This window comes from Halichoeres trimaculatus, unplaced genomic scaffold, assembly GCF_033239565.1.
Source record: "Halichoeres trimaculatus isolate MK-OKI-2021-1 unplaced genomic scaffold, fHalTri1.1 fHalTri1_scaffold_7, whole genome shotgun sequence".
Classification (NCBI taxonomy): Eukaryota; Metazoa; Chordata; class Actinopteri; order Labriformes; family Labridae; genus Halichoeres; species Halichoeres trimaculatus.
The window spans coordinates 38,998,980-39,025,631 of record NW_027437185.1 but is presented as its reverse complement, the minus strand read 5'-3'; the positions used below and the strand labels follow the sequence as shown (position 1 = coordinate 39,025,631).

The 26,652-nt window shown below is 49.5% G+C and overlaps 1 protein-coding gene across 17 annotated transcripts in view; it reads left to right on the top strand.

Annotated features, from left to right (window-relative positions):
* Nucleotides 1-26,652, top strand: part of rapgef2b (Rap guanine nucleotide exchange factor 2b) — a 122,680-nt gene that overhangs the window by 89,777 nt on the left and 6,251 nt on the right. For 6 of the 17 annotated variants that reach the window (XM_074673310.1, XM_074673308.1, XM_074673314.1 and 3 more), the window contains 18 exons: nucleotides 5,588-5,719; nucleotides 10,772-10,949; nucleotides 12,504-12,640; nucleotides 13,778-13,936; nucleotides 14,545-14,697; nucleotides 14,789-14,953; nucleotides 16,732-16,839; nucleotides 16,921-17,124; nucleotides 18,923-19,031; nucleotides 19,621-19,897; nucleotides 20,953-21,110; nucleotides 21,451-21,691; nucleotides 21,834-22,217; nucleotides 22,298-22,509; nucleotides 22,620-22,743; nucleotides 23,096-23,119; nucleotides 25,467-25,705; nucleotides 26,325-26,492. In XM_074673310.1, the coding sequence (XP_074529411.1) occupies nucleotides 5,588-5,719; nucleotides 10,772-10,949; nucleotides 12,504-12,640; nucleotides 13,778-13,936; nucleotides 14,545-14,697; nucleotides 14,789-14,953; nucleotides 16,732-16,839; nucleotides 16,921-17,124; nucleotides 18,923-19,031; nucleotides 19,621-19,897; nucleotides 20,953-21,110; nucleotides 21,451-21,691; nucleotides 21,834-22,217; nucleotides 22,298-22,509; nucleotides 22,620-22,743; nucleotides 23,096-23,119; nucleotides 25,467-25,705; nucleotides 26,325-26,492 (3,172 nt within the window). Of the gene's footprint in view, nucleotides 1-5,587; nucleotides 5,720-10,771; nucleotides 10,950-12,503; nucleotides 12,641-13,777; nucleotides 13,937-14,544; nucleotides 14,698-14,788; nucleotides 14,954-16,731; nucleotides 17,125-18,922; nucleotides 19,032-19,620; nucleotides 19,898-20,952; nucleotides 21,111-21,450; nucleotides 21,692-21,833; nucleotides 22,218-22,297; nucleotides 22,510-22,619; nucleotides 22,744-23,095; nucleotides 23,120-25,466; nucleotides 25,706-26,324; nucleotides 26,493-26,652 lie in introns of all 17 variants that reach the window. The other 11 variants (XM_074673311.1, XM_074673309.1, XM_074673316.1 and 8 more) reach the window with 5 other exon arrangements.

Genomic DNA, 26,652 nt, shown 5'->3' with positions numbered 1-26,652 from the left:
ACCAGCTGTAAATAAAAACTGACGCAGCACAGTGAACAGAAACTCTGAGCAGGAGAGGAGCTCATGGTTTTAATAACAGCGGTCACTTCGCTGTGACTCCTCCCCCTCCTCTCTGAGCTGCTGAGGCGCGTGGCGTTGGCGAGGAAAGCTGTGGCTGAGCAGGGAAACCCCAGAGAGCGAATCAGGCATGTTAATGGGACACCCGCCCAACAGGGTTTAATCTCCTGATCCATCAGGCTCAGGAAGTGAGACGCAGCCGCCGTGGACGCAGCCGCCGTGGACGCAGCCGCCGTGGACGCAGCCGCTGTGGACGCAGCCGCTGTGGACGCAGCCGCCGTGGACGCAGCCGCTGTGGACGCAGCCGCTGTGGACGCAGCCGCCGTGGACGCAGCCGCCGTGGACGCAGCGCTCTGGGATGTTCCTGCTGTTTCCCAACGCTGGCAGCTCTCCACGGCTAACGAGTCAGAGAGAAAACCAGAGAGAAAAGTTGTGATGCAGCTCTGAGCCGCCATGTTTCCTGGTTAACATCAGAGACCCCCCCCCCCCCACAGGCGGCTCAGAGATTGAGAGGCAGCCGGAGCCTCCACCCAGAAATCTGGGTCATTAGGTCGGTGCTGTGATTCAGGCAGCGCCACATCTGCTCCGACGGAGGCAGAACGGCGAGCTGCGGCTTTAGAGGATGCTTAATCCTGCCGTCAGCTGATTGTTGGTATCTTTGGTCTGTGGGTTGGTGGAGCTCACCTCACAGGTGTGCAGGGTGGAGGAGAGTCAGTCAGACAGGTGAGGAACCACAGGTCTGCAGGTTTTCACTGAGAACACCTGAAACAGGTCAGTGAAGCGGTGTGTGAGCTGTAGTTTGGTGTCGTCATGTCGTCGTGTCTCTGGTTGTAAAGCTTCATGAGAGCGTGTCACTGTCGGCGTCGGCGTCCATCTTGGCCCAGTATCTTGCGTGCTGTTGGGCCGCAGAGGTCGGTGACCACATGCCACCACATGCGACCACATGCGACCACATGCTCAGGGACTGATGGACCCGGGCTGACTGACCAGCAGACGGCTGACCCAGATGAGAGCAGAGAAAGGATTAAGTGTTTATTATCCTCTGCCTTTATCCCCGTTCACAACCCCCCCACCCTTTATCTCCATCCCTTTATGATGGGGGGGGTGTAGTTACAGGAGGGGGCGGGGCCTGTGGAAACCCGTCAGGATGGTGTTAGTATTATTGACATGTAGACCACCAGGTCAGACCTCTGCTCCCGTTAACCAGAGCGTTTCATGAATCTAACCCTGAGCTCCGTCTGTGTCACGTCACCTGAAGCAGGTGACCTCTGACCCCTGGGTGGGGCTGGTTAGTCTGCAGCATTTCTCTTTATTTAACACAGTTATCCTGCAGTTTAATTGATAGCTCCATGTTCATTCGTCCCCCCTGTACAAACTTCCATAACTCTGAGTAAAAGTCAGTAAATTTGAGCGTAAACTTTTTCCAACATATTAAAACCAGACTAAACACACAGCAACATGCTGAGCCGTGCACGTTGGGAACTGGTTGATTCAACAAGACGTCTTTAGGAGCTAATATTAAAGGATCATGATGGAGATGTCCTCTCTGCTTTCAGTGAGTTATTAACATGTTTATGCTGCGTACAGAGACAGGAAGTGCTTCAAACAGCAGATAAAGTGCAGAAACTTCACATTGAGCCGTGCTGATGAGGAACCAGTTGGTTTGTAAGTGTGTCAGTGACAGTCATAAAAACCTGTTAAAGATCTCTGAAGACGCTGCTCACAGTGAACATGAGTCAGAGATGGAGAGCGTCCTCTGAACACCAGGAGACTGTGGTTTCCTGTGAATGAAGCTTTAGATAAACGTCGCTCACTGAGCAGACTGATGCTCTGACATCAACGATCATTCAGCTGCAGCTCTGTGAGCGTAACGCCGTGAAAACTCTGCAGAGATGGTATCAATACAGCAGCGCGCCCACCACAAGGTTAAAATAGCTTTGGATTTGTCATTACAGTTAAGTTTTAGTTAGTTTTGACAGTTTCCATTACAGTTTAGTTTTAATTAGTTTCAGAGCGGGCATTCTAGTTTTTATTTAGTTTTAATTTTTGCAACAAGGCTTAGTTTCAGTTTAGTTTCAGTTTAATTTTATAGTGCTCACTGCTCAGTCAATGCTGACACTGAACTGTTGGCTGCTGCCTTAAACACAAGAAAATAATATACACTTAAATTAAATGAATATATAAATAATGTAAAAATATATAAACATAAATTAAATAAAAATAATATAAACATAAATTAAATAAAAATAATATAAACATAAATTAAATAAAAATAATAGAAACATTAATTATTTAAAATAGTATAAACATAAATTATATAAAATAATGTAAACATAAATTAAATAAAAATAATATAAACAAATTAGATAAAAATAATATAAACATTCATTATTTAAAATAATATAAACATAAATTATATAAAAATAATATGAACTTAAATTATATAAAACAATATAATATGAGCTTTAATAATGAGAAACTTGGACTCTGTAACAATAAAGTCAGACTCAGATGAAATTAAACTGTCACAGATGCTCTGATTCGTTGCTCCTCTACGTTTGGTCTCAGCACAGAGCACAGCCAGTCAGTGCAGGAAACAAGCACGTCCCAGTACGTCTCTATGATGGTGCCGTACGGCGCTGACAACTGCTGAAAACTGTGGTAAAACTGGTTGGGAAAATGTGCCAGATTAATTTTAATCCTAAAGGTTATTAATATGGTCAGAAACGAAAACTAAGGACATTTAGTCTTTAACTTTAGTTAGTTTCAGTTAGTTTTTTAGTTTACTTATCGTTTTTGTTTTCTTTTCTAGTTTTTATTAGTTTGAGTTAACTGTAGTGTATTTTAAATTTTAATTTTTGTTTTTAGTTTGGTTTTAGTTAACTATTATAACCTTGGTCCACCGCCACGACAGGCTGACCCAGACTGAGTCAGACCACGGCTGCTGGTTTTAGGATTCACATGGTTTTGGTCTCATGGTTGCTGATCCTAACAGAAGGACTTTGTATGGTCCCTCAGTGTGAGTGTAGTTTTTATTTAGTGCACAGGTTGTTGTTGTTTGTTGTTGTTTGTTGTAAACGGTTGGTTAGAGTGATCTGTCCCAAACCGGCCTCATGAAACCAGCAGCTGTGTCCTCCCCCGTGATCTCTGTCGGCCCAGAAATCATCAGAAGGAGCCGTGCTGAGGCGTCGCCGCCGCCGCTCCAAACAGACAAAGAGATTGGTCACACTGACACAATAACATCCGGCCGTGGTAATGACGCCGCCGCCGTCAGCTGGAGGCGTGCAGAGCGAACGTCCTGATGAGGGGACGGGGAGGAGCAGCCTGGGGGGTCAGCGAGTGACTGGGTCGGCTGGTCGACCGTTTCAGCTCGAGCAGCCATCCAGATAATTAACACACACACACACACACACACACACACACACACACACACACACACACACACACACACACACACACACACACACACACACACACACACACACACACACCTCAGAGCCTGAGGGGCTGAAACCTCTCAGTCTCCTCCATGAACACACACAACCCCCCCCAACAGGAAGGTCACATGACCTCAGGCTCCTCGCTCTTACTGCTGCTCCGTCTTCATGAATGATGAAGATTTTTACTCTGAGTAACTCTCCAATCATCCAGGGCGATAAACACTTTTCATCCTGTTTCTGAAACTCTTTCATTAAGAGGGAGAGCTGACGAGCGCCTCAGACGCTGACGAGCGCCTCAGATGAACTTCCCAGAATGCTTTTCTCTCCCATCTCTTCCCTGTGTGGTCTGAGTGGGACTTCCTGTTTCCAGGAGGCGTGAGGCCGTGTGGTTATTTACAGCCCAAAGTGGCGCCCTGGGCTTCAGAGAGCGTTTAGCTCTGCTCCGCTGAGAGGAGCTAAAAGCTTGGAAAGTGTGTGCACAGCTATCTGTCCCATCTCACACGTACAGAGGGATTTACATCAGGAGAGGAAAACATGTTCGTCTCCTCTTAGAGCTCATCCTGACCTTCCTGTACGGCCGCGTCGCTAAGCCGGGTTAAAAGTTTTCACCCCTCACAGCAGACGGTAGGAAATCCTCTGCGCTCTGAAAAATTCAGAAACTTTACGTCTGAAGCCACGCATTTAAAAACACCAACACCTCTCTGAGCGTCCACACTCAGAGCGTCGCAGGAATGAGGTAACCTACTTAAATCTGCCGTTTCTGACTTTTCGCTGTGAAGATGAATTATTCATGACGATCTGCTTCAGCCAGAAATGGAGGATGGAGGCGGCTGAGAGCGATCTCCCTGAGGAGTATCAGATATATGTTGGTAAATAAAACATTCATCCATCAAATATTCAGCTCTGTAGACCCTGTGAACCAGTTCATGATGTTTGATTAGAGTTATGATCCCGCCCCCGTGGCTCTGCTCTGATCTGATTGGTTCAACCCAACACACTTCATATCACATGTTTAAAACAACACGTAACATGTCAGAGGAATACACCCTGAACTGTAATATTCCTCTGACATTTACTGAGTATAAATCAACCAAACACACACAACCAGAGTTTAATTAAGACACAAATCCAGCTTCACAGTTCTGGTTATCAGTGAAAAACTGGATCAGTGAGAGCAGGCAGAGGGAGCACATGAAAGGTTTTAATCACGTTTAAAGTCATTAGTTTCTCTGTTAAATCACAAACATGAGGTAGTTATTAAAGCTTAAACTATCTAAAACATAGTTAATGATGATTTATTACAAAACGTGGTTTAAAATGTGTCAAAAAGGAGAAAAATCAACTTTTATTTCAGATGTTTCTGCATCAGACTCCAACACGAGTCTCTGGTGAATTAACGCTGTTTAAACACGTTTCGTTTCTCTAACGCGGCGCTAACGGTTCATCTTCCTGTTGTGAATAAATCAGGATCATCTCTTTAATTCACGCCCCCCTCCCTCGGTCAGCGGGGGGTTTCTGATGTGTGCTACAGTCCGGGTCATCTCTATAGAGAAGTGGGTTGGCTCGTTACGATGTGTTTAATTACAGCGGGGCTTCCTGCGTCTCTGTGAGCGATGAATTACTCTCAGGGTTTCCCTCCAGTACGGCCTGCTCCTCATTTAGGTTAGGCTGCTTTAATTAGGGGGTTTCCTGATGTATGCAGAGCCGCGTGTTGTTTTTACTCTTCACAGAAAAGTTGGAGCATGGAGAGCAGCTAACAGGAAGTCAACAGCAGAGGAAATATGTGCTCAGCTCTGCAGCATAGCTCAGAAACCCCGCAGAATGAGCTAACCATTTTAATCGTTTCATCGTCAACAAACCAGATTCACTGTGATAAGACGTGTAAAAGAGAATAAACTCAGTCAAATCCCTGTGGACAGATGAAGCTGTACGTCCTGTTTCCTGTCTGCTCTCAGAGCAGCGCAGCGCCCGCTGTGAGCGCTCAGCTAGCAGTTAGCTCCTGTGTTAGCGCGAGAGGCCAGAGCTGGCTGATACTGACCATGTGTGTGTATGTTGTGTGTGTGTGTGTGTGTGTGTGTGTGTGTGTGCAGCTCCCTGCAGACTTCAGCAGACTTCACCTGGCCGACGGCCTGCACCCACAGGTGACCCACGTCTCCTCCAGCCACTCAGGATGTAGTATCACCAGCGACTCTGGAAGCAGCAGCCTGTCAGACATTTACCAGGTAAGGACGCCCCCCAGCGCTAGAGGATCCCAGACCCGGACCCGGATAGATCAGTAGCTCCCCAGGGCCGCCGTCACTGGACGGCCTTTAGCTCTTGTTGTGTCATAACCTCTGAAGTTAGGAAGGAAGTGGGAAAACTCTTTAAATCCTGCTCACTAACGCTGTTCATGAAGGGACGGTGGCCTTCAGGTCCAAAAAGCTCCTGATCCTTCATTTTCCTGTTTCCTCCTTTTCGTCCTCGTAGCTGTGTGTTTTCAGCAGTCAGTGCTTTCATCAAACATGGCTGCTCAGGACGCTGGCCTCTGTGGGAGGAGACTCGCTCTTACTCAGAAAAGAAAATCTCATTCCTGACAAATAAATTTATACGTTTCTGCCAAACTTGGTTAATTCCTCACACTTCATCCATCAAACACTGAAAAAATACAGGAAGAGTTTAATCTTGGAAATATGCAACATATAGATTTCCACTGGCTGTAAGTATAAGTTTAGTTTAGCTTAGGCTAGCTTAGCTAACACACACAGAGGCTGTAGTTCATGACCAAACAAAACAATAACATCACTGATCAAGTTTAAAGATGCTTTTGTTAGATCTAGCAGCTGTTTTCTAATAAACTCACATCAGATCTTTATGCTAACTGAAGCTAAGCTAACTAGCTGCTGAACCTAGCTAGCTCCTGCTTCATATTCACTGGCATGTAGGGTGTTAATCTGCTCGTCTGAGTTTCAGCATCGAAGGACAAACTGATAACGTGCCATACGTGACTTCTCTCTCCTCCTTTAAAAATTCCTGGAACAGTTTTTGTTTTTTAGAAAAGTAGAACAAACTAACAGCAGATTTTTCAGTCATCACTCTGTGAATAGACCAGGTGAGAGGCCTGAGCTGATCCCAGCTCACATGACTCAGTCTGAGCCTCGCTGCTTCCCGTAGTGACAAACATCCCTCGGGGAATTTAGGTTAGTCTCATTAAGCAGAACCAGGAAATTTGGCAAAGCAAAACGCTTGGCAACAAAAAGGCTGAAAGACCCGCTAATAGAGCGCTGTCACTGCTCAGCGGGGGGCGCCGACGAGCCGGTGGCTGCAGGCAGGAGGTCCAGCCTCCTCCCTGACTCCAGCCTGGCTCCTCATCACCTCCGAGCAGGAGAGAGGAGCTCCCAGGGAGCCGTGACGAACCGTCTGCTGCGGTACACAGCTTCAGGAGCTGCTTCTGTTCAGAAATATGACACAGAGCAGAGATTTCAGAGATTTCAGAGATTTCAGAAAGTCCTGAGTCTGACGCTGAGGTCTGACCAAGGTCATCGTCACGTGATCGACATGTGATCAACATGTGATCAACATGTGATCAACAATACGACAGGAAACTGGAGAAAGAGACGCTGAGGGTCGGGGAAAGGTTTTTACAGCAACTTCATCTGTGGAGAGGTGGATACAACAGGATTCAGCAAGGCACACACACACACACACAATCACAGACACACACACACACAATCACACACACACAATCACATACACACAATCACATACACACACAATCCCGTGACTGTGGACGTGCCCCAAACCCTGTAACTAATCCTCTTAGCACTGAGCACCCACCCATTGGCTCCTGGTTCTGCCACCTGCTGTGTGCCTATTTGTGTGTGTGTGTGTGTGTGTGTGTGTGTGTGTGTGTGTGTGTGTGTGCGTGTGTTTGTTTGTGAGTGTGATGGCGTTCAGAGGGCGCCGCTCCCCTCCGTGTTGGAGCTCCTCTGCTGGTTGGAGAGCGTCGGTGCTGTTTCATAAGATCAGACTGTTTGAATCTGGCTTTATAACCGAGTGTGTGTGTGTGTGTGTGTGTGTGTGTGTGTGTGTGTGTGTGTGTGTGTGTGTGTGTGTGTGTGTGTGTGTGTGTGTGTGAGTGTGTGTGTGTGTGTGTGTGTGTGTGTGTGTGTGTGTGTGTGTGTGTGTGTGTGTGTGTGTGAGTGTGTGTGTGTGTGAGTGTGTGTGTGTTTGTGTGTGTGTGTGTGTGTGTGTGTGTGTGTGTGTGTGTGTGTGAGTGTGTGTGTGTGTGTGTGTGTGTGTGTGTGTGTGAGTGTGTGTGTGTTTGTGTGTGAGTGTGTGTGTGTGTGTGTGTGTGTGTGTGTGTGTGTGTGTGTGTGTGTGTGTGTGTGTGTGTGTGTGTGTGTGTGTGTCTGGGGCAGGTTGAACAGGATCTCCTGTCCTCACTCAGTGATCCTGGTCTTAGTGCCATCTGCTCGCTGCTTCCTGTCTCCTCATTCCTCACCCCCTCCTCCCCCTCTGTCTCCTCCTCTCTATGTCCTCCTGAAGGGGCCGTCCTGCCTCCTCCTGCCTCCTCCTGCCTCCTCCTGCCTCCTCCTGCCTCCTCCTGCCTCCTCCTGCCTCCTCCTCCCTCCTCCTGCCTCCTCCTGCCTCCTCCTGCCTCCTGGTGTTGAACTCGTCCAGCTGCTCTGTCTCAGTCTGGTCTTGTCTCTGATCACCTGAGGTTTACTCTGTGATTGATGCAGGTGTGAAACTTGTTTCCTCTGAAGTTCACCTGGTTTCTGTCAGACCTGCAGCTCCATGTTCAGTCCTTCCACACCTTTAACCCAGCGTCTCTCCTCCATGAAGCGTTTCCTGTATCTGATGTTGAGATGTTGAGAAGTTTGGGATCAGGGTGATCAAACTTCTGCAGGGTTTCCTACCTCAGCAAACTCTGCTTCTGACCAATAACATGTTCTCCATCAGGGGGCGCTGTGGGGGAAACATGTCAGGATGGTTTATGTCAGGATCAGGATCTGGATTATTTGACCTGGAAACATTTTTAGACCCAGATGTTCCTGTTCCTGAACTTTATGGACCAACTTCTCATTTCTTCATCATGTCCTCACGTTGATCCAGTTTTAATCCTCTGACGTGTTTTTTATGTTTCTCATCCTGATAAAAACCTTCAGCTGAAGCGTCGCTGAGTGTCTCTGGATGTTCAGAGCTTCAGCTTCAGACCTGCAGTCTGTGAACGGTCCAGGTGGAGTTTGGTGAAACTATAACTTGTTCATACCCTCTCTGAGCGTGCCCAGACGTGTTGCTGTGGTCGAACTTTAGCAGCGCTCTGTAAACCATCTTACTTCCTGCAGACTCTCTGATCCTGTGCTGAGCTGTTGGTGAAAGTACGACCTGAGTTTACCTGTTTCCTCTGTGTTTCTCACCTTCAGACCGGTCTGTTGGTGGATGAAGGGTTTGATTTTTATTAAACCACTGAGAGGAGGAGAGGTGGAGAATGACTGACCACTGAGGCTGTGACGCTGCTGCTGCTCTTACAACAGATACTAAGCTGTGTGGATGGTGAAGGATTAAAGCTTCTCGCTCCTCTCCTCCCTTTGGTGTCTCCAGGAGGAGTCTCCCATCAGCGGCACGTCACGCTGCACGCTGCGCTGTTTGCTGTGTGAATAAATGATGACACAGGTCCTGCAGAAGGCCTCTGAAAGCATTGATCCAAGAATAGCGCTGATGAAATATTAACAGCTCCTGACTTATACCCACTGACTCCTGATGCTTACTGCACATTTATGGCTTTCTGATGCACAGACGACACGACAGCAGCAGCGCCGTGCACCGAGACGCAGGCTGACGGACCGCTGTGGTGCCGAGGTTGCAACAAGTGTCCTGCACGGCGCGTGTTGAGATTTTGTTTTTCTGCTAAAGTCAGATGAAATCAGTGCAGGAGGAAACCATTCCTCTTTCTCTGGTTTGAGTTTGTGCATATTTCACTACTTGCTGCAGGAAACAGGTTTTGTGAGCTGTGTCCTCTGTCTGTCCGTGGGACGATGAGCTGCAAACACGTGTCCGTCCGTTCAGGACAAAGACGAGCAGGGAAATCTCGCTGAGGCTCACTGAGGAAGTCTTTATCTGTCTCTAAAAGGCTGCTTTTTTATGTGTTTTGCTGCTTCCTGTGTTTATATTCTCAGTGTGTAAACCTCACACACACGCCCAGCTCTTAGCCCCGCCCACTGGGGCGTGTGCTGCTGCGACGCCCTGCCGTCCACTCAGACACAGGCCTGAATCATTGATGAGCCATCTTCGTGGCGTTTGAGGAGAGATGACAGAGGGCGTCAGTGAGGACCTGGCAGGACTCTGAGCTCTGAAAAATTAAAGGCGGGCTGACGGTCTGGGAGGTGAAGATGCGTCTGGCGTTGGGGTTTTGTGGTCAGTTAGCGAAGGCGACGCCCTCCTCCCTCTCCATCCAGCCTGAGGTAAGACGGCCTGTTAGTCGCTGAGGATGATGATGCTTTGAGTCGTGTTTTTCTCTGGGTGTTTTGGTCTCATCACTGAGGCGTTTGCTCAGGAACCAGGCGCCGCGGCCTCCCTGTCATCCTCAGAAAGCGTGTCTTTGAAGGAGGCGCAGGAGCCACAGGAGCGCGCCTCCTTCTCAGTAATTACATTACTCTCTCCGCTCATTTCCGCTCGTTTTCTGGCTCTCCACGTTTTCATCTCGTGCTTTGAAAGCAGCGGATGTGTCTGTGAGGCGGGAGGTTTGCTGAGGAGGAGGAGGTTTGCTGAGGGGGAGGAGGTTTGCTGAGGGGGAGGAGGGGAGGAGGGGGAGGAGGAGGGAGAAAGTTGGGAGCTAATGAGCTTGTTACTATGCAGAGCAGGCTGTTTGCTGTGCAGCTGACGCCTGTCTCTCTCTTACTGTACTGAAAACCTCTGATCTGCTCCATGAAATGGGTCAAACTGCTCAGCTCAGGCTCTTTGTGTTTTCTGTTTCTGTTTCTGTTTCTGTTTCTGTTTCTGTTCCTGTTTCTGTTTTCTGCTGGATGTTATTGTTGTGCAGCTGATGTTTGATTTTAAATTGATTGGCGGTGTGTTTGTGCAGACGCCTCTCTGATCCTCGCTGTGCCACATTTCACTGTGGCTGTTTTTAAGTTTTCAGGGTTGAAACGAGTTTAACGAGCGGACAGATACCTGCTCTGTGGACGACCTTATGATGGTGGAGAGCTGCTGGAGCTAATAAAACTCCTCATCCCTGGTTTCCTCCACCTTAACGCTCAGGTAACTAACCCACCCTCCTCTGCTCGCTCCGTCAGGCCACAGAAAACGAACCGGGCGACATGGACCTGAGCGGCTTACCGGAGACGGCCGTGGACTCTGAGGAGGACGACGATGAGGAGGACATCGAGCGAGCGTCCGACCCCTTGATGAGCCGGGACATCGTGAGGGACTGCCTGGAGAAAGACCCCATGGACAGGACAGACGATGACATAGGTGAGCTAAGCCACGCCCCCTTTCTGCAAACCTCCAATCACTGTGTGTTTCTGTGTTTGTCCTCTTCCTGTTTGAGACGCAGACTGTAGAGTCATCCTCAGAAACCACGTCAGGGGGTGGAGTCACGTGGTGTTACGCTGATGATGATGATGATGATGAAGATGATGATGATGATGATGATGATGCTGATGAGGAGCAGGTAAAGAAGTGAAACAGTCAGCGCTGTCAGAGCCGATGTGGATGGGGGAGGAGGACTCTCTGGATGCTGAGTGGGAGCGCCAGCCGTCCTCCCCTCCCCCACCCTCTGATCCCCCCCCCCCTCCTCGCCGTCAGGCTTTTCTAGGTCACCCCGCCACATCCTCTCGCCTCACCTCTCCCTGCACATTAAAGTTTCAGAGCCTCCGCTGCTCCACACACGACGCTGTTGCCATGCCAAGCACGGGTCAGCCGGTGCACCAGACGAGCGCCAGGGGGGGAGGCGCTGGTGGGAGACGGCGTGGAGACGGGTAGTCCCCGCTTTGATGCAGAATAGACTGGATTTCTTTGAGCTTCATCCACGAAGAGCATGTCGTCTTAACTCTGTCAGCATCATCATCATCATCATCATCATCATCACCTGTGCAGGTGATCTGAGGCTCTCTGTGCTCGTAGCGCTCTGGGTTTCGATCAGCAGACAGAGCGTGTCACCGTCTCAGGGTCAATGACCATCAGGAGCGTTTGACCTCTGGCTCTACCCGTCCACACAGTGAGTCAGTGAAGAGGAAGAGGCATCGATGGTATCCAGATCGATCCTGATGAAGGATCCTCTCAGCTCTGATCTGACGCCAGTTTATCCTCATTGAATCTTTCAAACAGCGACCGACACGTCAGGGAAACTATCAGCTCAAAACTCAGAGTCCAAGTGTCTTCACCAACACCTGAGAGTCTCCTGATGGTTTACAGGAGACCAGCTCCAGATCTTAGTCCAGGTCCAGTCCAGGTGTGTGTGGGTCAGAGGAAGGGAAGTATAGAGTGAAGCATGAGATCAGTAAAACAATATTAACGTCTGTTCACTCGGGTTTCAGACTTTCCTTACGTTTAGGTGAACTGTCCCTTTAAAGCAGCAGCAGACAGAGTTTAGTGTGATTCAGCGTCTGCATCAAGCCGCCCTGAGGTCATGGAGCAAAGTGTCAGCAATTATTCTTGGCCAGCGCTGAACGTGTCCGTCGATAGCATTGATGTTTATGTTCTGCTCTCAACGATCTCTCTGCTGGCTGCTCGCTCAGCTCATCATCCGTGCTGATGCTCGGCCTGCAGCCCGCAGCCCGCAGCTCGCAGCCCGCAGCCCGCAGCCTGCAGCCTGCGCCGCCTTGGCCCAAAGAGAGGGCAGTGCAGGGTCGGCAGGACGGCTGTGTTCTTCCTCTCCTCTGGGTCTCACAGTTTGCTCTGTCTCTTTTCCTGCCTCCTTTCCTCCTCTGTCCCTCTCCTCCTCTTCTCCTCCTCTCCTCCTTCTCCTCCTCTCCTCCTCTCCTCCTTCTCCTCCTCCTCCTCCTCCTCCTCCTCCTCCTCTCACAGAGCAACTCCTGGAGTTCATGCATCAGCTGCCCGCCTTCGCCAACATGACCATGTCAGTGAGGAGGGAGCTCTGTGCGGTGATGGTCTTCGCTGTGGTCGAACGCGCCGGGACCATTGTTCTCAACGACGGAGAGGAGGTGTGTTGATGGCATTAACACACACACACACACACACACACACACACACACACACACACACACACACACACACACACACACACACACACACACACACACCAGGCCTTTCACGTCATGTCAAAAAAAATCTGCCAATGGAACAACAAAAGTTTGCTGGAAAATTTGCCTAAAACTAGAAAAATGTCTCAATACAAGAAAGGTTTCTCTTGGTCCATTGGCAGATATATTTTTTTAATGTTACAGCCGTTTAGACCTCATTTTGTCTTTGAATTACCTGAAATCAGACGTGTTTCTGGACTGATCAGGTGAATGTGGCTCAGATTAAGTCTAAAAAAACATTTTCTGCTGAAAATCAGAGAAAAACACTTGATAAGTTTCAGTTTTTGCAGTCCATTGAGTCTTTCTTCTTCCATTTGATGGTTTTCCTGCTCTGTTAACCCTGAACGCTGCGTCCTTATCACGGCCGGTCCCAGAGCCCTCAGGCAGCTAAAGCAGGCATCACTTTGCCCCCTGTGTGTCAGTCTGTGCTGGGGACGGGACAGGAGCTCAGAGCAGACTGTCTGGGTTTGCTGTGGTGAAAAGAGCAGAGCGAGCTCCTGAGTCCCTTCAGTCAGAGTCGCTCACAGAGGATGAAGCTTCATGAGCGAGCTGACGCTTCAGGGGGAGAAGATGTAGACCTGAGTGTTTGAGAAATTCTCTGAAACAGCTCCAGAAAGTGAAGGAAGATTCTTGATTTGACCAAACGTGTGCGACGGGCTGATCTGAGCATGCTCAGTTTCCTCCGACTCAAAACTTTGACTCATTAGAGGACACCAGCTGTTCAGACACTCTCTGCTGTTTCTGTATGCTCTCCAACACACACACAAACCTAACACTGTGTCTGTGTGTGTGTCTGTGTCTCTGTGTTTCTGTGTGTGTGTGTGTGTGTGTGTGTGTGTGTGTGTGTGTTTCTGTGTGTGTGTGTGTCTCTGTGTGTGTCTCTGTGTGTGTGTTTCTGTGTGTGTGTGTGTGTGTCTCTCTGTGTGTGTCTCTGTGTGTGTCTCTGTGTGTGTGTGTGTGTGTGTGTGTTTCTGTGTGTGTGTGTGTCTCTGTGTGTGTCTCTGTGTGTGTGTTTCTCTGTGTGTGTGTGTGCTCCAGCTGGACTCCTGGTCTGTGATCCTGAACGGCTCTGTGGAGGTGACGTACCCTGACAGCCGGACAGAGATCCTGTGCATGGGGAACAGCTTCGGGGTGTCTCCCACCATGGAGAAGGAGTACATGAAGGGCGTCATGAAGACCAAGGTGGACGACTGCCAGGTGGGACTGAACCTGCTGCTGCGTAGCTATGATCAAACCGTTTGTTTGGTCTCAGGTCAGAGGAAAACTCAGGACAGACCCAGGTTTTCAGAACTTTAACCAGATCTGGATCTGAACCAGGAGTCTCTCTGCTTCTGACGGGTTAAAAACTTTCCTTCAGTGGAGATCAGTCCATTGTTTTTAACACTAGTGTTTCAGATTTACCGATAACTGATCAGCTCATGACATCAGCAGATCACCTGTCCAGGTGTAGGGATCCAGTGTGATCCAGTGTGATCCAGTGTGATCCAGTGTGATCCAGTGTGATCCAGTGTGTGCTCAGACAGACTCACAGCTCTGTCAGTTTTTATCCTGATGGTTGATTCGTCTCGCAGCTCTGAGACAAACTGGAACAAACCTCCCTCTGACTCTCCTCCTCGCTCCTCCTCTCCTCTCCTCTCCTCTCCTCTCTGCTCTCCTCCTCTTTGCCCTCCTCCTCATCTCTCCTCTCTCCTCTCTCCTCTCCTCTCCTCTCCTCTCCTCTCTGCTCTCCTCCTCTCCTCTTCCTGTCTCCTCCTCTCTCCTCTCCTCTCCTCTCCTGCTCTCTCCTCTCTGCTCTCCTCCTCCAGTTCGTGTGCATCGCCCAGCAGGACTACTGCTGCATCCTGAACCAGGTGGAGAAGAACATGCAGAAGGTGGAGGAGGAGGGGGAGATCGTGATGGTGAAGGAGCACCGTGAGCTGGACCGAACCGGCACCAGGAAAGGTCACATCGTCATCAAGGTGAGCGCGGTTTAAACTCACGCAGGTAAAAACAGCCTCCTCCACGTCCACGCCTCCTTTTTGACCTTTGACCCCACGCCTCCTCCCTCAGGGCACAGCCGAGCGCCTCACCATGCACCTGGTGGAGGAACATTCGGTGGTGGACCCCACCTACATCGAGGACTTCCTGCTGACCTACAGGACCTTCCTCTCCAGCCCCATGGTCGTGGGCAAGAAGCTCCTGGAGTGGTTCCACGACCCCTGCCTCAGGGACAAGGTACGAAGCTGCTGATTGGTTCGTTAGTCACTGGGCTGTCAGGTCTGATACCACCTTAAACTGGGTCATACCACCTTAAACACCTTAAACCCAGCCTCAGGGACAAGGTACGAAGCTGCTGATTGGTTCGTTAGTCACTGAGCTGGTCACATCTGATACCACCTTAAACTGGGTCATACCACCTTAAACACCTTCAACCCAGCCTCAGGGACAAGGTACGAAGCTGCTGATTGGTTCATTAGTCACTGAGCTGGTCACATCTGATACCACCTTAAACTGGGTCATACCACCTTAAACACCTTCAACCCAGCCTCAGGGACAAGGTACGAAGCTGCTGATTGGTTAATCAGTCACTGAGCTGTCAGGTCTGATACCACCTTAAACTGGGTCATACCACCTTAAACACCTTAAACCCAGCCTCAGGGACAAGGTACGAAGCTGCTGATTGGTTCGTTAGTCACTGGGCTGTCAGGTCTGATACCACCTTAAACTGGGTCATACCACCTTAAACACCTTAAACCCAGCCTCAGGGACAAGGTACAAGGACCGGCTGCTGATTGGTTCATTAGTCACTGGGCTGTCAGGTCTGAAACCACCTTGAACAGGGTGTTAAACTGGGTGATACCACCTTAAACAGGGTCAAGGTCTGTTAACTGCTGAGGAGGAGGTTACATAACTGTGATAAACCACCTTAAACAGAGTCATACCACCTTAAACTGGGTGTTTAACTGGGTGATACCACCTTAAACAGGGTAAAGGGCTGTTATCTGCTGAGGAGGAGGTTAGATCACTGGGTCATACCACCTTGAACTGGGTCATACCACCTTGAACTGGGTCATACCACCTTAAACAGGGTGATACCACCTTAAACTGTGTAATACCATCTTAAACAGGATCATACCACCTTAACAGGGTGATTTTACGTTAAACAGGGTCATACCACCTTAAACAGGATCATACCACCTTAAACAGGGACATACCACCTTAACAGGGTGATATTACCTTAAACAGGGTGATACCACCTTAACAGGGTGATACCACCTTAAACTCATTGATACCACCTTAACAAGGTGATACTACCTTAAACAGGGTCATACCACCTTAACAAGGTGATATTACCTTAAACAGGGTGATACCACCTTAAACTGGGTGATACCACCTTAAACAGGGTCATACCACCTTGAACTGGGTGATACAACCTTAAACAGGGTGATACCACCTTAACAGGATGATATTACCTTAAACAGGGTGATACCACCTTAAACTGGGTGATACCACCTTAAACAGGGTCATACCACCTTGAACTGGGTGATACCACCTTAAACAGGGTGGTACCACCTTAACAGGATGATATTACCTTAAACAGGGTGATACCACCTTAACAGGATGATATTACCTTAAACAGGGTGATACCACCTTAAACAGGGTAAAGGTCTGTTATCTGCTGAGGAGGAGGTTAGATCATTGGGTCATACCACCTTTAACTGGGTCATACCACCTTAAACTGGGTGATACCACCTTAACAGGGTGATATTACCTTAAACAGGGTCATACCTACTTAAACAGGGTCATACCACCTTAAACAGGGTCATACCACCTTTAACTGGGTCATACCACCTTAAACTGTGTAATACCACCTTAAACAGGGTGATACCACCTTAGACAGGTCAGGGTGTAGACTTCCTTCATGCTGACTCTCCCTTATCATGTGACCATGTGACCATGTGACCATGTGATCATGTGACCTTGTGACCATGTGATCATGTGATCTCCTGCAGGTCACACGGGTAGTCTTGCTGTGGGTAAACAATCACTTCAACGACTTCGAGGGCGACCCCGCCATGACTCACTTCCTGGAGGAGTTTGAGAACAATCTGGAGCGAGAGGTGAGTAAACCACCACGCACGCCGTGTGTCCGTGGCGAGCCCTGTGATGCGTTTCCTCACGCCGCGCTGCTTCTCTTGCAGAAAATGTGCGGGCACCTCAGACTGTTAAACATCGCGTGTGCGGCTAAAGCCAAGCCGCGCATGGTGACGCTGACCAAACCGGGCCGGGACTCTCCGCTGGCCTTCAGCCTCCTGGGGGGGCAGGAGAAAGGTTTCCGTATCTTCATCGACGCCGTGGAGCCGGGGAGCAAGGCAGCAGACGTGGGCCTTAAGCGTGGAGATCAGGTGAGAGCTCTGATTCAGACGTAGAGCTGTCGGTCAGTCAGGACGCTCTGCTCCTGCTGGACGTTTGATGACTTCCTGGGTTTCCTCCTGAATGGTGGAGAAAAGCTCGTTATGAAGCTTAACGAGCTGTTTTCAGGTCGGGGCGGGTGGAGGGAGCCTCCTGTCACTCTGATTGATCCTCTCTCCGTGGTGAACTGCATCTTCTGCGTCAAATTGGTTTGATTTTTGCTCTAACCGGCGTTAAAAGCGTTTTAAGGAAGCCTTAAGTTGAACTCCTCAGTAGCTGCAGGCGTGGTGTGTTTCTCCTCGTCAGTTTTCACACTCTGCAGTCGGAGCTTTAACTAAGTCCCTAATCCCTGAAACCATCCTCAGAGTGTCTGGATGTGAGTTAAGCCCTCTGACTCCAAACATCCTGCAGCTGTTCCCCCTGAAGGACACAGAGACGCTGAGCAGCGCTCACTCTCAGCGCTCACTCCTCCACGCCTCATCCTTTCACAGATTTTCACTCTGCGTCTGTGGTTTCAGGGTTTCACCATCAGCCGTTTCTCTGGTCATCTGCTGGGTAGTGCTGTGGAGGTAAACTCTGAGCAGGGTACAGCAGGGTACAGCAGGATGCAGCGGGAGTCTTTGTGAAACAGAAAGCAGGCAGCAGGTGAACCAGAGTCTGACTCCATGATGGATTTTGTGGTTATAGCGATAAAGAAGGAAGAAAGCAGAACGAAGCAACTCACAGGTTGTGTCTGAAATCACTCACTCAGTCCCTCCTCTCTACTCATATAGTGAATCAGATGTAGTTGACTCTATAATCCACTACATCAGCTAAATTAAAACAACATTTCAGACACTACTCACTCATTCTCCAGCCGCTGACAGTGACGCATTTACTCTTGTGTCAGATGGTTGGAGATTTACAGTTAGATCTTCTCTTAAAAACTGCAAAACAGTTTTTATTTTAGTGATACCTAATATTATATCTAGCTTATTTTCTGCAACAGCCAAATATAATAGAAAGATTTATTACATGTTATCTTTAAACAAATAAACCCTGTATTTGCGCAGAACTTATGCTGTGTTTAAGAATCAAGGTCCAGTGAATGCATCACCCACGATGAACGGTTTAGCGGCTAACGTCCCTGTTGTTTGTTTCTCAGCTCAAAGTTGTGAGACGGGCTCGTCTGAAAGTTAAACAGGAAGCTGTGTTATTCTCTGACAGTTTTTAATGTTGTTTCATGCTATTAGTAATTATTAAACATGTAATCAGCCATTTCTTCTGTTTGAACCCAAATGCATGATGGGATATATTGCTCATATAGTGAGCATCGCTAATACACTACTTTTCAAAATGCATTGTGGGATACATTGAGTGGATTATATAGTGAATGATGTTCACTCAGATTTCAGACAGCACTACAACATGACGTTTTCACTATCGGTGAGTAGGGAGTGATTTCAGACACAGCCACAATCATCACAGCAGCCTGACGTCAGTTGTCCTGTTAACACCTCATCCTGACACCAGAGTTTACTGACGTTCGTTCACACGGAGGTTGGCAGTCTCAGAAACTCTTTCAGAAATCAGGGCTGAGAGATTTTCCCAGGTCAGTGCCCAAAGTTCACTGAAAACACAGAGAAAGGATCAGAGCAGAGCTCAGAGCTGAGCACAGTGAGTCTTTTTAAAGGCTGAGCCCTCCTGAGGTGAACGACTCTAACATGTATCTTAGCGTGTTCCCTGTGACACGTGACGTCCTCAAATAAAAAGAGGTTTAATGAAATGTTTTCTCTGCTTCTTCTTCTGCAGATCTTGGAGGTCAACGGGCAAAACTTTGAGAACGTCCAGCTCAGCAAAGCCAACGAGATCCTGAAGAACAACACTCACCTGTCTATAACTGTGAAAACAAACCTGCTAGGTAACTCATTAACCAGACGCTCTCACTAACCAGACACTGTCATTAACCAGACGCTCTCATTAACCAGACGCTCTCATTAACCAGACGCTGTCATTAACCAGACGCTCTCATTAACCAGACGCTCTCATTAACGTGACCCTGTCCTGTCAGCTGTTCACCGTGGAGGCAGGTCAGAGGTAGAGAGCGGTCAGACATCAGGGGCAAAGAGCAAAGCTAGAAAATCAACTTGTTTCAAATTAAAATCATGTGATTTTTCCAGACGTAGCGAGTGCTCAGAGATTAACTCCAGTTCAGAAGTGAAGAAAGGAAATCTGCTCTATGGTTAAAATGGAAATCAACAAAGAGGAGTTAAATGTTTCTGTTTTTCTCTGAGGAGCTCAGAAACCAAAGACCTGACAGCAGGTCGACCGGGTCAGTAAAAACTGGACTCCATGGTCAGACAGAGGAGCTCAGGTTTCAGTGATAACTCACATAGACAGATGTTTTTAAAATCTTTGAGAGGACAGAGATGAGACTCCTGGAGAAACCATAAACCTTGGATAACCCCCTGACTCCCCTGGTTTCTAACCTCCTCCTTGTTTCCCCCCAGTGTTCAAAGAGCTGCTAACCAGACCAGAACAAGACCACGACCTGGACGGCGAGGAGGAGCACGACAGAAAGAACGGGGCGCCTCACCTCCCAAAGATCGGGGACATCAAGAAGGCCAGCCGCTACTCCATCCCTGACCTGGCGGTGGACGTGGAGCAGGTGATGGGCCTGGAGAAGGTCAGCAAGAAGGCCAAGACCAACACGGTGGGAGGACGCAACAAGCTGAAGAAGATCTTCGACAAGACGCTCACCAGCATCCTGCCTCCCAAACCCTACAAGTGAGACCACGTCCTCACCCAGAGAGCTGCTGAGAAACCTCAGAGCAGCGTGCAGACCGCTCTGGTCTTAGTGATCCACCAGGTCGACTGAAACATGGCCTCAGGGAGGGTTTTAGCTAGTTTTTATCTAACCTGGATACTCGGTGACGTTTATACCACGCTGATAAAAAATGACTTCTGTACATCACTGCTCTTTGCCTTAAAGGGATGTTCAGTTTTTTTGAAGTGGGGTTGTATGAGCTCTATGTGACCACTAAGGACATTAGATACAGTAGAAAGTTGTCTCCTCTCCACAGCTGAAAGGAGGAGGGGGGACGGAGCGCACCAGCGCTGCGCGGAAGGACACATGAGTTAGTTAGGTCCAGATATTTGTTTATATTTCCGAAGACTTAAAGCACTTAAAAAATATTTTATGTAGCGTACTCTTAAACTGTGGTGTCACTTTTTGATTTTAGTTCTTGTAGGCAGAGAAAATAGCCTTTGAATTTGGTACGGTCTGTCCCTGTTAGCGTCTATTTCCTCGTCACCATCGATTACAGTTTGTGTCTTACTGAGGGAGAGGAGACAACTTTCTACTGTATCTAATGTCCTTAGTGGTCACATAGAGCTCATACAACCCCACTTCAAAAAAACTGAACTATCCCTTTAACCTCAATAAGAAATAAACAAAACTATGTCTCTCATTAATCCAGAGCCTTTTCCTAAAAACAGAGTGACACACTGATGCATGTGTAGAAAATGTTTGTTGATGGTTTTAGGTTTAATCCTGAGCGATGTAGCTCTGAGTGAAGGAGATGTTATTTTCATCCATCAGGGACAGAGTCTGAGAGTCTGAGACCTTCTCCCTGCGTCTGCAGACCTGAACGTGGTGTTTTTCTCTCTGACCTGCTCGTGAACCTGTCGCTCTCTCAGTCACAGGAAGTCAGGAGTAAAATGTGGATGAATGTTTCTGCTCACCCAGAGGCGCTCTCCTCCCCTCCAATGTCGCCCCCTGCCTGTCGTCCAGGGGACAGCCGGCTCACCCCTCCTCTGCTCTCTCCCTCTTGTTTCCATAGCGACGTTTGCGTGGGCCAATCACAGGACGACAGCATCGTGGGGATGAAGCAGTCCAAACAGATCCCCCCGCCTCTGCCCGTCAGCGGGAACCTGTCGTCGTCAAACCCCGACCTGCTGCAGTCGCACCACCGCATCCTGGACTTCAACAACCAGCCTGGTGGGTACGGGGGGGCGGCTGCTGCTGGGGGGGCGGGGCTTCAGTTTCTACAGGAAGTTACGTGAGGAAATCAGAGACAGACACAGAGGAGACCAGGATCAGCTGCGTTAGCTCTGGGTCACCTCGTTACAGCATCTTCATCCATGTTTGCTCTAGTTTGATAAAAATAAAAGTTTTATTTCAGTTTCTTCTCCTCGTCAGGCGTTCAGGTCAAACTGTTTGTTGTTAAAGCTCAGGTTGGAGATGGAGGTGTGGCTCTCTGTCAGAGGACGTCTGTCAGACTCTGGTCTTTCTCGTATCTGGAGCTTTTCTCTTGAACGCTGACTCTGCTCCCCCACAGACATGTCGGACCAGGTGTTACGGGTCTTCAAAGCGGACCAGCAGTCCCGGTACATCATGATCGGGAAGGACACGACGGCGAAGGAGGTGGTGGCTCAGGCCATCAGGGAGTTCGCCGTGACGGCGGCGGCAGACGCGTACTCGCTGTGTGAGGTGTCCGTCACGCCGGAGGGCGTCATCAAGCAGAGACGGCTACCGGACCAGCTGTCCAAGCTAGCAGACAGGATCCAGCTGAGCGGGAGGTAAAGGGACATTTCACTGTTTGTCAGAGTCAGACTAAAACAAACCTGAGCTTTAACTCTCACATCCTGTGATCAGCCATCTTTGATCTAATCGTTTTATTTGTGAGAGATAAACCTGTAAACACGCCGTCTCCACCCTCAGATACTACCTGAAGAGCAACATGGAGACGGAGACGCTGTGCTCGGACGAGGACGCCCAGGACCTCCTGCGGGAGGGCCAGATCTCGCTGCTGCAGCTCAGCACGGTGGAGGTGGCCACGCAGCTCTCCATGAGGGCCTTCGAGCTCTTCTGCGCCATCGAGCCCACGGAGTACATCGACGACCTCTTCAAGCTGCGCTCCAAGACGGGCTCGGCCAGCCTGAAGCGCTTCGAGGAGGCCATCAACCACGAGACGTTCTGGGTGGCCACGGAGGTGACGCGGGAGCCCAACCAGCTGAAGCGCATGAAGACGGTGAAGCACTTCATCAAGATCGCGCTGCACTGCCGCGAGTGCAAGAACTTCAACTCCATGTTCGCCATCATCAGGTGAGGCGGGCGTGACGGGTCAGCGGGGACGCCGTCAGACTAATAACGTGGCTCATACGTCTCTGTCTCCTCCTTCACAGCGGTCTGAACCTGGCCCCGGTCTCCAGGCTCAGGGGCACGTGGGAAAAACTGCCCAGTAAGTACGAGAAGCTGTTCTCGGACCTGCAGGACCTCTTCGACCCCTCCAGGAACATGGCCAAGTACAGGAACGTCCTCAACAACCAGAACCTCCAGCCGCCAATCATCCCGCTGTTCCCCGTCATCAAGAAGGACTTGACGTTCCTCCACGAAGGTAGAAAGAGGCGTCTGCAGCTCGTCCTCCGTTTGTTTAACGTTTATCTTTAAGAAACAAACGGCTAACTTGGTTTTCACTAACTCCTCTCCTCTCTCCTCGTTTCCCAGGCAACGACTCCAAAGTGGACGGCCTGGTGAACTTTGAGAAGCTGAGGATGATCGCCAAAGAAATCCGCCATGTTGGTCGCATGGCGTCGGTCAACATGGACCCCGCGCTCATGTTCCGCACCAGGTGAGGCTCCTCTGGGTCTGGGTCTGACTCACCCCGGCCTCCCTGTGGGCCGGTCGGTGTCTGCGGCGGGTTAGCATCACGCTTCCTGTTCCTCCGAGCAGCTGCTTCCTGTGGCGACTGCTCCCTGAACGCGTCGTCGGGCTCAGACGAGCGCGGTGCTTCTGTGAAGTGTGTCCCAGCCGTGTTGCCGTCTGGTTTCCTCCTCTGTGTGACTCTCACGTGGGGCTTTGGTGAATTTCTCTTTGTGATGGTGGTGTCTCCTCTGTCCTAAGCTGTGTCTCCTTCTCTCCCTTCTCTCTAATCGTCCACCCTTTGCCCTCCATGCTTCTCTGTTCATGGCTCCGCCCACTAGGAAGAAGAAATGGAGGAGTTTGGGGTAAGTCTGGTGACCCCGAAAGTCCTTTTGCTCTCCCTGCACCTCCTTTTTCAGACTCCTCCTCCTCCTAACACGTTTGATTTGACTCCTCCCACTAACCCTGATCCTGACCAATGAGCACGCTGTGAAACTCCAGGTCACTCTGCCGACGTTCGGCTGGCTCTGTAACGTCTGCTAAACACAGACGCAGGTGGAGAGATGCAGAGTCCAGCCGTCAGAGCCTGAAACGTAACGACGACCTGAAGTAAAACGGTTTTAAAACCTCAGATATCACATCCTGGGTATTATAACATTTGTGTTGGTGGTCGTCACGTTTCAGGCTCTGACAAACCTTCATTTCTTCATTTCCTCTGTCAGCAGCAGTGAGCTGTTTGCTCAGAGGATCACCTGACGCTGTGCGTGCAGACTTCTCTTTGTCTGTGATGTTTTATCAAACACCTCCTGGACCGTCAGTGGTTTGTCTCATGCTTTACGTTCCTGTGGCGTTCAGGGTCTCGCAGCTCGTGTAGGATGTCAATGTCAGCTTTATTTATACAGCACATTTAAACAGCCAGCAGCCTACCAAAGTGCCTTACAGTAAAAAGGCAGACATGATAAAAACAAAGAAACAATAAAAGAAATAAAAAAACAATAAAACGGTAAAAGAAATAAAACAAATTAAAGGAATAAGAAAAGGGACGGTACAGTTCAAATGTGCATACTGCTCAGTAAAACCAATAAAAGTCCCACATAAAAAGTGTCTAAACTCCACCAAAGGCCAAGGTGAACAGGTGTGTCTTCAGCTGTGTTTTAAAGGTAGACAGGCTGTCCACAGTCCGCTCATGTTCAGGTAAAGCGTCCCACAGTTTAGGAGCCACAGCAGAGACGGCTCCATCTCCTTTGGTTTGTAGAGAGGATCGAGGAACTTCCAGGACCGTCTGGCTTCCTGAGCGCAGACCCTGATAAGATCAGACAGGTAGTCTGGAGCCAGCCCATTCAGAGACTTAGAAACAAATCAAAGAATCTTAAAATCAATCCTGAACCTTACTGGAAGCCAGTGAAGAGAGGAGAGCACTGGAGTTATGTGCTCCTGTTTCTTTTTCTAGTGGGCTAAGGGAGCTAGCAAAGAGCTGGACCAAATCAGGGCCACCAAACAGGACAACGTCCGTTTTACTTTCATTTAATTTAAAGAAGTTCAGATCCTCCACCTCTTAATATCAACCAAGCAGCTGTGCAAGCACTGAAGAGCATCAGGGGCTGAGACCTTCACCGGGGAATAGACTCACACATCATCCGCAAAACAATGAAGGGGAATCCCACATTTCCTAAAAATCGACCCCAAAGGTTGCAAGTATAAGGAAAAGAGCAACGGGCCCAGAACAGGTCCTTGAGGGACCCCACATGTCAGAGGAGCCACAGAGGAAGAAAACTGGCCCATGTGGACTGAGAAAGACCTTTTTTCAGACAGGTATGATCTAAACCAGCTTCAGGCAGTGCCCTTAATGCGTGACAGGAGGATTGATCGATCCACTGAGTCAAACGCCGCCGTCAGGTCAAGAAGGGTTAAAATGGCAGAGTTACCAGAGTCACGACTAAACAACAGGTCATTAAAAACCTTCAAAAGAGCAGTTTCCGTGCTGTGGAGAGGCTAAAAACCAGACTGAAACACTTACAAACACTGGCCCTCAGAAAGTAGTCTTGGAGTTGATTTAAAACAGTTTTCTCTAAAACCTTGGAAATAAAGAGAGTTTGGAGATCGGCCTAAAATGAGAGAAAACCAAGGGTTCAGGTTTTTCTTCTTTAAAGAGGCTGCACTGTGGCATGTTTACAGGAGGGCAGGACACAACCAGACCTGAGACAGCAATTAATAAGAAGCAGAATAAGAGACTGGATCAGCCGTGTCTCCTCTCAGACGATCAGTTTTAAACCAGCACAGTTTGCAGAACCAGGAGCTTCCTGTTGAGGGCAGCGCCATGAGTCAGGCTGCAGACGTCAGTTTCCTGTTTGACTCAGAGCGTGTGTGAGCTCAGCTTTTACTACGACTCCTCTCTGCTCTGACTCAGGCCACAGAAATGTAAACTATGAGCGTGCTCCTCTGGCAGAGCTCCCCTCTCTCCTCCTCCTCCTCCCTGTTGTTCCTCCTACAGCCACGACCCCTCCCCTCAGCCTGAATGTCAGGAATGTGTTAGAGAAGGAGCTGCTCTCTGCATGTCTCACTGTGAGCAGCTGTAAACAGCTGTAAACATCTGTAAACAGCTTTAAACAGCTTTACCGTTTGTGGATCAGCTCCCAGTGAACCGTTAACTCTCTGACCTCCGTCTGTCTGCTCCTCTCTGCACTCCTTTCTCTGCACGCCGCGTGCGTCCAGGTCCCTGAGCCAGGGCAGCGCCAATGCAGCAGTGCTCGACGTCACCCAGACAGGCGGCCACAAGAAGAGGGTGCGCCGCAGCTCCTTCCTCAACGCCAAAAAGCTGTACGAGGACGCGCAGATGGCCAGGAAGGTGAAGCAGTACCTGTCCAACCTGAGCCTGGAGACCAACGAGGAGAGCCTGCAGACGCTGTCCATGCAGTGCGAGCCCTCCATCAGCACATGTGAGTTTGGAAAACGTGAGTTTGAGATTTAATAAACTCATACCCACCCATCCGTCCTCTCAGAAACATTCCCAGCATTCATAGCAGAGACACACAGGGCGGGGACGCACAGGAAGCCAGGCGCTGTCCTGCTGCAGGACCAACTGAGCCCCTCAGCCAGCTTCCTGCTCCAAACGCCAAATCCTCCCTCTGCTAACACGATGATAAACAGAGGATTCACAGGTGGTCACAGAGACGCCCTCTGCTGGCTAACACGCCTCTGAGCCAGCTCCAGCTCCTCCTGACGAGCCGTTTGTTAAACCAGAGGCTGATTCCTGACGAGCCGTTTGTTAAACCAGAGGCTGATTCCTGACGAGCCGTTTGTTAAACCAGAGACTGACTCCTGACGAGCCGTTTATTAAACCAGAGGCTGACTCCTGACGAGCCGTTTGTTAAACCAGAGACTGACTCCTGACGAGCCGTTTGTTAAACCAGAGACTGACTCCTGACGAGCCGTTTGTTAAACCAGAGGCTGATTCCTGACGAGCCGTTTGTTTAACCAGAGGCTGACTCCTTCTCCATGTTTACCTTCACAGCTGATTTCCTCTTTTTAACTCCAAGATGACTTTGTTTGCTTCACCTCTCCTCTCCTCAGTGCCCAAGAACGCCAGTGGGAAGCGACCCGACACGTCGCCCGTGGTGTCCAGAGCTGCCAGTCAGCAGAGGGGCCAGCTGGCCAAAGGGAGCCAGGCGCTCCAGGTCCCGGCGGTCGCCCTCTACCCGTCACGAAAGAAAGTCCCCGTGAAGGATCTGCCGCCTTTCGGTGAGACAAACATCAGCCTGTCGGGGTCTGGGATCAGGAGGTTTCAGCCTGTCAGGGTCTGGGATCAGGAGGTTTTAGCCTGTCAGAGTCTGGGATCAGGAGTTTCAGCCTGTCAGGGTCTGGGATCTGGAGGTTTCAGCCTGTCAGGGTCTGGGATCTG